At 33.5% G+C, this 10445-nt stretch overlaps 1 protein-coding gene and 1 pseudogene across 1 annotated transcript; both read left to right on the top strand.

Annotated features, from left to right (window-relative positions):
* The first annotated feature begins 708 nt into the window (after positions 1–708).
* On the top strand, positions 709–5534 carry LOC118645622 (annotated as a pseudogene).
* Positions 5535–5672: 138 nt separating this feature from the next.
* On the top strand, positions 5673–7415 carry LOC118645620 (zinc finger BED domain-containing protein 4-like). Its single transcript, XM_036287051.1, has 2 exons — positions 5673–5757; positions 5841–7415. Exons 1-2 carry the CDS (start codon positions 5745–5747, stop codon positions 7385–7387), a joined length of 1560 nt encoding a protein of 519 aa, XP_036142944.1. The 5' UTR covers positions 5673–5744; the 3' UTR covers positions 7388–7415.
* The last annotated feature ends 3030 nt before the right edge of the window (positions 7416–10445 follow it).

Here is a 10445-nt window from a genome sequence, read left to right on the forward strand (position 1 = left end):
CTCGCGAGGTCGACTTCGCTGTTCCGCGACGGATTGTGCCGCGGAAGTGCTTCATCGGCACGCTGTTTTCTGCGGGGCCGTCTCTACTCGCTCAGCGCGCGCTATCGCGCTCTCACTGCAGCTACTGTTTATTTCAATAAAGGGAGTGCGTTCAGTGCAACTGCAAGGACTTGCTTTCAATCATCTTTTCGTCCGCTCCGTTAGTGGAGCTTTCCTTCATCGTTCTCCCCACGGACCTTTGGCGTGCAACGAGGTAGCTCGCGAACGAGCAGTTAAGTGCAGTGATCCCCCAAACAACGGGACTCGATCGCTCGCGAACACTAAATAAAAAACTAATCTACAATACAAAACATACCTTTTTTATTTTGAAGTAATACGTTTCCTTTGTCATCTTGGATCAAAGTATTATCAACGGTTAGAACCAATTCATAATCTGAACAATTGTAATTAATGCCATTATATTAATACAATGTATTACTTTGTGTCGTAACAGAAAAATTCAGCCACTCGCACCGTATGAATCATATTACACCTCTACTCGTTCAGGGCCCCGATTCTTTAACTTACTCGTAAGGGAAACGTATGCGCAAACTCAGAGTTACGAACGCTTGTTTTGGAAAACCTATTCTCTAACGTCATATAAGTACTCGCATTGAAACGTATGCGCAAATTTTCGTATGCAATGCTAAGAGTGGTTTTATCCATTTGCATCCTCATTGCGAGCACGTTTACGAATGCTTGTGCTTAGTACAATAGAAAATAGATACAAAATAAAAATGAATATTATAAATAATATTATAATAGCACAAGAGGCCGAAGAAGGTATATGTCGTCATACGAAGAAATCGCATAAGACATATAGCAGCTGACGCATTTAATATGAGTAATGAAAAATTTATGAAATTGTTTCGTTTATCAAAACCATTAGTGCGTAATTTAATAAGGGAAATAACATCATATATGAAACAAAAGCAGCGAAAATCTAGTTAGATATAAAACAAGTAAGTAAAGACAGGAGAGAGAGAGAAATCTTGTATACATACAAAAATACAAAACTTATATACACATGTATAGTATATAAGTTATGTATTTCATAATTTATTACATATCAATATATTGTACAATAATATAATTATTATTAGCATATATACGTATATTTTTTATATTGTTAATTTTGGTTAGGTATTGGCAGCATTACATTTTTTCGCACATGATAGTTACCAAACAAGTGTAGGACAGAATTTATATCTTGCCATAAGTCAACCATCAATATTTAGATGTATTAAAGAAGCTGTGACTGCATTAAATGAGGCCAATGTAATGAACCGATGGATAAAGTTTCCTAGAACTTTAAATGAGCTAAAGCATTTAAAACAGTTAGTGAATTTAATTTCTCGATGATATTATATTTAACCTGCATTATTATTCGAAATTATTGTAATGTTATATTTTCAGATTTCACGAAAAACATGCATTTTCAGAAGTAATTGGATGCATAGTGTTGTACCCTTTGTTGTAAGTACGATTAGGGATCGCTGCCAGAGATCTCGCGAGGAAGGTATTTCGTCACTTACACCGTTATTTGTATTGAACACTTTTATTTTTGTATTCGTTACAGTGAGTAGATCGCGACCCCGCAAGGCAGAGTGTCGCGTCTATGAACTCGTTGTCCACGACCCCGCAAAGCAGAGCGTCGTGGTTGTGTATTTACAATAAGTTATCTCGGCGATACACGACCCCGCAAAGCAGAGTGTCGTGTGTAGTCTTAGTTTGTCTACTTTGGATTGACCCGTTCCTCACCTTCTTTCGCCGGTTTATATATCCGATAATTCGGTAGTTGGATCGAAAGAAGGGAAGGATTGCGTGAGGGCGTAAATCGGTCAGTATTCCAAATTATTGCTTAGACAACAAGTGCTGTCTAAGGAGCATTGCGTTAATTGTCGAGCGGATTGCGCGAAACCTCGTTGACTGCTGCAGCTGACCGACTTACATCATCGTGCTACTGACACCTTTTTATAGTTATCAGTATGTCACTCATAACAATAGATTGCACACACGTGGCTATTTATCCACCACAAGTTCGTGATGCTGTAAATCCTGAACACTTGTACGTTAACAGAAAAGGCTATCATTCGATAAATGTACAATTAGTAAGTATAATTTTGTTTCTTTTGACGAAAATTACGTCTTTCCTAGGAAGGAAATTGGAAAAAAGAATCTTAAAAGCATAAATGCATTGAAAGCATAAATGCATTGCAACTTTGTTAATAGTAACAATTGATGTAGTTCTACGTTATTAAGTCCGGCACAATTGTGTCGATTTAATTTTTTATTAATATTATTACAATTTTTTAATTTAAGTATGTGATTGACGTTTACGGATATTAAATATTGTTCAGGAATTTAAAGACATGCATATGCATAAAATAATTTCCATGTAGTTGTGTACATTCGTACATGATGAATACCGAGGACATTGACCGACTCCTCGTCGCGACTCACGTCTGATCTTTCGTTGTTTGACCCAATCCTCTTGACGACGATACACACAGACAATCAGATTTCATTCATTCTCTCTGAGACAAGCGTTGGAGTAAGACGCTCATTGAGAACGTATTGTAAAAGGCTCTTGTGCCACGTATCTCGTGCAAATCTGTTGCACATCTAAGCAGAGACATTTCATCTGCCTAGTACACTGCATATTCAGTTCCTGCAGACCCTACGGTTTGCAGAAAGACAGAGTTTGGTATTCAATTCCTGCAGTCACCACGGCGAGCCGAAAGAGTGAGAGAGAGAGAGAGAGACATACTCGATCCCAGATACTACGGCCTGCCGAGAGAGAGAGAGTGAGAGAGAGGGACATATTCGATCTCAGATTCTACGGCCTGCTGAGAGAGAGAAAGAGATCAAGTGCCAAGTACACTCTATAGAGTGATTTCAGTTGAGTTCTTGAGAGCGATTTCATCCTGCATCGGAACTAGCACGACGGCTAACCGACAGGACAGAACTCAACTCAGAAGTTTCCATTCAGCTGTTCTATCCAGCAACTATTCAGATACGTTCTCTTGCCGTCGTTACTATCAGACGTATTTCTTTCTGATTCATTCAATTGATGAGAGACATTTTACATAAATGTTAAACAGTTATTATTCAAAAGTTTCTATATAACTTTCTTTGCACATGCATCAATTTCTCTGTAAATACTGTTTATGTAATATCAATTTTATTCTATCGCGACTTTAAGTCCAACAAAGAATATTCACATTCTTATTAAAAGTTGTTTATGTAAAAATCTAATTCTTTGTATTGTTCCATAATTTTAATTATGTTTGTTATGCAATAATAATACTTATTCATTTGTATTAATCTTATCATTATAATTTTATCGCATAAAGCTCACTATGTGAAATGCATGTTCATTAATGCGACTAACCGTTTAATTTATTGTGTTAATAATTGTAAACTACTAACTTAAATAATTTCTTATTTTTGTGTAATCTTATATATGTGTTTCGTTATGTATTTGTTACGATAGTCCGTCTCTATCGAAATTGTCATTGATTATATTATATTCTGCCAATATTTCTTTGAAATCATTAAAATTTCAATCCATCTTTAATTGATTCTGTCATCATTTGCGTGCTTGTTTACTAAACAAATATAAATGCTAGATATCCTGGAAGCACACATGACAGTTATATATAGAATAATTCTAATTTGAAAGTGGGAATGGAAACGAATATGGCCAAATATGACATTTTTTCTTTTGGGTAAATACATTAGTATCTATGTGTGTGTATATGTGTGTGTATAGTATCTATGTATATATGTGTGTATCTATGTGTTGTTTGCACTTTTGTACTCAGCATCTTTGTTTTTCTTTCTTTAATGCTCGAAAATACACATCTTATTTTAAATATTATCTTATTTTAAATGTAAAATTTTTGAAAATTTTAAACGCGAACAAATTATTTATATATCTTTGTAAGACTGAGATTATACACATTTGACATTGTCGAACGTAGCGATTGACTGCGGGATAGAAAATGTCTAGAGATGTTTCTAGGTGACTCGGGTTATCCTTTACGTCCTTAGTTATTAACTCCAGTCGCTAATGCAGAAGAAAATAGTCCAGAAGAAAGGTACATTAGACAAAGGGACTGTCCTGATTGCGCACATAAGCGATTGGACACAGTAGTATTTCCCGATTGGACGCGGAGGTGGAACTTTGGACTTAACACTTATCACTTACTTTGGACATAATATTTAGTACAATATATATTATTTTGAACGAAACACTTAATAGTGTAATAAAATTTTTGGAAGTAACTATAATATTAATTTAAAAAAAATAAAAACATAAAACCGAAAATAATATGTTTACCATGCTACTTGTGAATATTATGAAGAATTGCACTTTTCAGCTGCACTAACTAATCTTTCTTGAAGTTCTAATTTTTGTTTTTTTTTTTAACATCAACTTATTTTCGTAATAAGAATTTTGCATTTTATATGTTTTTTGTGCTATAGTTATTAAATTTGGTGACTATTGTTAAACTTCGTCATGCGACTTTCTTTTTCTTTTTTTGCTATTGGTGTAATTGAACGACTCTCATTACTGTTTTTATTGTATACAGAATTGTTAATATTTTCGTTGTCTTCAGTCTCTGTGTTTTTTGTATCAAAATTTGTATCATGTTCATCAAATATTACTCCAACATTTTGCTCTTCAATTCAAAATCTATCTAAAAATAAAAATTAAAATAAGTTTACAAGTAAAATTGTAACGAGCCGTTATCCGCGACCGGGATAAGCCGGTAAAAACATATGAGGCCGTTACGCTCTACCTCGTGTAGGCACCCTGCTCCTTACTTTTCTGCCCCTCTCGTCACCCTGTGGAGGGTATAAAAATCCTCCACTGATCGAGAAAAGACAGATCTTCTCGATCAGCGGACTGAACTGATCGTATCTCCGGGTGGATTGAGCCTGGCCTCCTAGAGCACGGATTGAGTGCGAACCTAACCTCGAATTCCCGTCGACACGCATTGAGTGTCTCCCGAGTCGCGAAGTGAGCGACGACACACCAGCACGTTCCTCGTCCCGGCCACGAGGTGAGTGGTCCCGCACCACCGCTGGGGACCCCGGAGTGAGGGGATAACTGGCACCGCGAAGATCATCCTCGCGGGATGATCACCGACCGCGCGAACAGCTGATACCGGTAAACAGCTGATTCCGCCGAGACACGCGCTCCGCCCGGCGCTTCACACTGTGGATATTCAATCTAAGAAAACAACTAATAATCAATCAAAAATACTTAATAAAGAAGAAACGAAACGGTATGTCTTCAATTATTTTTTATATAAAAATTGTTTTTTTTTATTTTTTTGTTAATTTACAGATTAAAACAAGTAAGTCTTGTTTGGAAATATTTTGAAAAAGATTTAAAGAATTTAACTGCTCGTTGTATCTTGTGCAATAAAAGTATTAAACATTGTGGGAATACCTCAAACATGAAGCAACATTTAACTAGAAAACATGAAATATTATGGTCTGCTAATCATAGAAAAAATGACACTAATAGTGTTCAATCAGATACTAATATACTTGACAAAACTAAAGAAAAGAAAATCTATAATAAGGTAATAAATTAAAACGGCAATTAAAGAATAAATAATCAATTTCATCATAATTAAAACATTTTGTAGACAAAAGAAACAAAAATTAAAGATGCATTTGACCGAGAAATGTCTTTCATGGGTATGTCTTAAATTATTACTTAAAATATATTTACACATTTTATTGTAAATTTCAGAATTAAAAATTCTGTTTTATTGTTCTAGATAGTGGTTGTAAATCTGATAGAATCACAAATACTATTTTATACATGCTTGCAGTTGATAAAATGCCACTATCAGCAGTCGAAAATAAAGGTTTTAAAAAATTAATGAAAACAATTGTGCCTCTGTATAAAGTTCCAAGCAGGAGGACAGTAACTAGACTGCTTGAAGATCGATATAAGACATTAAAAAATAATTTTATAGCTAAAATCGACGGAGCTATTTGTTACAGTCTTACTTGTGATAATTGGACTGACATTACTAATCAAAGTTACCTTGGTGTGACTATTCACTATCTAACAGATGAATTAAAAATGAAGAGTGGCTGTATTGGTGTTTTCCCTTTATACAAAAATCATACTGCTGAATATCTCGCAAAATCTTTAAATACAATTATCAAAGAATTTAAATTAAATTGTTCAAAAATTACAGCGATTATCACAGACAGTGCAGCAAACATAAAACTGGCGATAGAAAAAACAGTGGGAAAGTATAAACATTTAGCTTGTTTTGCGCATATTTTGTCGCATCTTGTACCGGACGCATTAACCAGCATGTCTGATGCTCAAGAAATTATTCATAAAGTAAAAAAGATTGTCACCACTGTAAGGAAAAGCATTGTTGCATCAGATGAACTAAAAAACTTACAGCTTCGTGATGGAAAAACAGAAGGAACTGTATTAAGATTCATACGAGACGTTCCAACGCGTTGGAATTCTACACTATATATGTTAGACAGATTTCTTGAGTTAGAAAAGTACGTTTACCCTGTGATACTAAAATGTGAGAAACCTTTGGATATGTTAAGACATGACGAAATCAAAACATTAAAAGAAATGATATCTATTATGAGACCAATTGAACGTGCTATCACAGAAATTAGTGGAGAAGCATATCCAACGTGTAGTATTATTATCCCTCTAGTGCGTTGTATGAATGTTACAATTTATTTTAACAAACCTGATACACAAATTGGAATTACATTTAAAGAAAAATTACAATCGGCAATCAACAATCGATGTAAAAATTTTGAAAATAATAAAATAATGAGCATTGCAACCATACTGGATCCTCGTTTTAAAAAATTACACTTTGAAAAATCTTTAGCCGCTGCAACTGCAGTACAGCATATTGAATCGGATTTAAAAAAATATAGAACATTGAAGGATCCACAAATAGATAGAGAGTTAAATACTGAAATGACTGTTAGGCAATACAGTAATTTATGGGATTTTCACGACAATTTAGTAGCCAAAAATAATAACTGTACAGAAGAATTAAATGAAGTGAAACAATATTTAAAGCAACCCATTATTGATCGAAAAGAAGATCCATTTGAATATTGGAAATCCATGAATCATATTTTTCCATCTTTATATCATGAAGCAGTGAGATACATTAGTACATTGGGTACTTCAGTTCCATCAGAAAGAATCTTCTCTCAAGCTGGTGATATAAAAAATGATGACCGAAGTAGATTAACCGGCGAACATTTAAATATGTTATTATTTCTCAGTTCGCTTACTGACGAAGATTGGGCGTTGGAATAAAAGTATAATAAAATTTTCCACTGGAGGGGAAAACTAATTCCATTAATTGAGTAAAAATTTGTTATTCATAAGATTTAAGAATAAGTTTTTAACTCATTTGCAATTAATATTAAGAATATAAGTTTTTAACTTGTGTGCAATTTATGCTAAACGTATTATATGTGTTATATTGTTTTAAGATTAAAATAATACATAAGTTTGTTTAAACACTGAGCAAAATATAGATTAGCTCGTAAATATTAATACCGTTATTATTTCTTAGGTCGCTTATTATCAAAGACTGAATATTAAAATAAACATAATCTTAATTTTTTTATCTCAGTAATATATTTTGTCGATGACATAGTTCTATTAAATAATTTTAAATATATTATTTCTAATGTATTTGTTGTTTCATTAATTAAATACTGTATAAAATACATGTCTTGTTAAAACATTGCATCTGTTCTTTAATTCTTAAATTTTTATTAATTCCATATTTATTTCAAATAATCTAAAAACATCGTAAGATTACATTAAATATTTTATTAAATATTGGATATCATTTGTAAAATATTAAATGTAAGTGTGAATTTCTCATAAGACTAATTAATACACATTTGTCACACAATACATTTTTCAAGCTTGTTAACTGACTATGAAAAGAAAATGATAAAAATAGACAATTATAAGGTTTTGATTAATAAAATTACAAAATATAATAAATTTGCTAACCTTTGTTTATTTTTGCTACATTATTTATGTTATTTTTGTTATTTTATTTTTTTAATACATAATCATTATTAATGTTAACTAATTTATGTGTTTTTCTTAAAAATTTTAACGATTAATCGATAAATCGATTTTTTTTTTCGTATATAATCGATGTCGTTTCAATGTTTTTTTCTTTAATCGATGTTTTAAACATCGATGTATTTTTTAACATCGCCCATCCCTACTCCGCCGTCTACCGTATTGCGAGCACCGCGCAGCCGCGCACCGCCGTAACCAATCGCGACGCCGAGATCGCTCGACGCAGCCAGTAACAGCGACGCACCGTACCGCGCCGTCGCGACTGAAGCGAAGGACCAATCTCGGCACCGCCGCCATCGACACGAGCGCCGCCTCGCACCGCACCGCAGCAACTGTACTGCCACGAGCGCCACGATTTCCGAGACCGGCCGCGACCGCCAATCACAGCGTCGACCGACTGAGGGCCACAGCACAAACTCTTCCGTAACGCGTTACGTTACATTAAGTACTCCATATGAACTTAAGTTGTACTTAAAATTTAACTTAAATCAACGCACAAAGAAATCCTTAACGTAAGAACTTAAAAACTTACGTTAAAAGTTTCTTTGTGCGTTGATGTAAGTTTAATTTTAAGTACGAACTTAGATTTATGGAGCACTTAACGTAACGTAACGTGTTACGAAAAAGCTTGTGCGGTGGCTCTGAAGCGGATGGCACACGAAAAAACTTAAGAACTTAGACTTAGGGCCACCGCACAAGCTTTTTCGTAACACGTTACGTTACGTTAAGTGCTCCATAAATCTAAGTTCGTACTTAAAATTAAACTTACATCAACGCACAAAGAAACTTTTAACGTAAGTTCTTAAGTTCTTACGTTAAGGATTTCTTTGTGCGTTGATTTAAGTTAAATTTTAAGTACAACTTAAGTTTGTATGGAGTACTTAACGTAACGTAACGCGTTATGGAAGAGTTTGTGCGGTGGCCCTTTGTCCGTAAGCAGTAGAGCCATGACACACGAAAAACTTAAGATGCTACGTTAACCAATCAAACACAGTGCGTTGCGTATGAAAACACTCCGGAATATATGCTACTTAACCTAAAATTGTTTAATTTACAATAAATATATGAGAATACATATGAAAATGTAAGTGAAAATTGATCATTGATCAAGGGCATATTAAATAAATAAATGTTTTAATAGTTCTGTGTGTGTATATATATAAATATTATAATTAATATGTATTAATATATATAATATATAATTTAGTAGATATGTAAAGATAATAATATAAATGTAAAGATAATAAAAATAAATAATGTATAATTTAAACTTATTAATAAAATAATTATAATAGCAAATCGATAAATTATACAGTGGCGTGCAAAAGTTTCCGGCCAGTGACATTTTGTACTCTAATTTATTTTAAAAAAAGATTAATGATTTTTAATTATTATGAGATGTGAGTATGAGATATAGGAAACAAAATAATATAGTAAAACAATATTATTTATGTTTGTAAATATATTTATTATTATAATTGTTATTTTTGGATGTGCAAAAGTTTCCGGCCACTTTGTATTACGAGAAAAATTATTAGTCTACATGTTCTGTAATACACTTAAATTATATTTTAGTATTAATATTTTGTAGCCATACCATTTGCAGCGATAACAGCCGCACAACGATGTGGCATCGACTCAATTAATCGATTAATACAAACAGGTGAAATTTTAGCTCATTCTTCCTTCAACGATTTGAATAATGCGGCTTTATTTGAATATGTATGCTTTCGAACTTGACGGTCTAACGTTTCCCATAAATGTTCTATGGGGTTCAAGTCCGGTGATTGAGATAGCCAATTTAAAACTCTCACATTTGAAGAGGAAAACCACTGTTTTAATAACTTGGATGTGTGTTTGGGATCATTATCCTGCTGAAATATCCAATTCTGCGGTATTGTTTCTTTAGCATATGTTAATAAATTTTTTTCTAAAATGTCTTTGTAAATAGCAGCGTTCATATTTCCATTGATCTCGACCAATGGACCAACTCCTTGTGCAGAAAAAATTCCCCAAACCATCACACTTCCTCCACCGTGCTTCACAGTAGGAATTTGATACCGAACGTCATTTCTGGTACCAACAGGACGTCGTATATGTTGTCTACCATCGCTTCCAAAAAGATTAAATTCAGATTCGTCTTAGAAAGCTACTTTTTTCCAATCTTCGACTGTCCAATTTAGATGATCTTTGGCAAATTGTAATCGGCCCTTCTTATTCTTTTTACTGATTAATGGTTTTTTAATACCTATATGGCCAAAAAGTC

Source organism: Monomorium pharaonis, chromosome 5 (genome assembly GCF_013373865.1).
Source record: "Monomorium pharaonis isolate MP-MQ-018 chromosome 5, ASM1337386v2, whole genome shotgun sequence".
Classification (NCBI taxonomy): domain Eukaryota; kingdom Metazoa; phylum Arthropoda; class Insecta; order Hymenoptera; family Formicidae; genus Monomorium; species Monomorium pharaonis.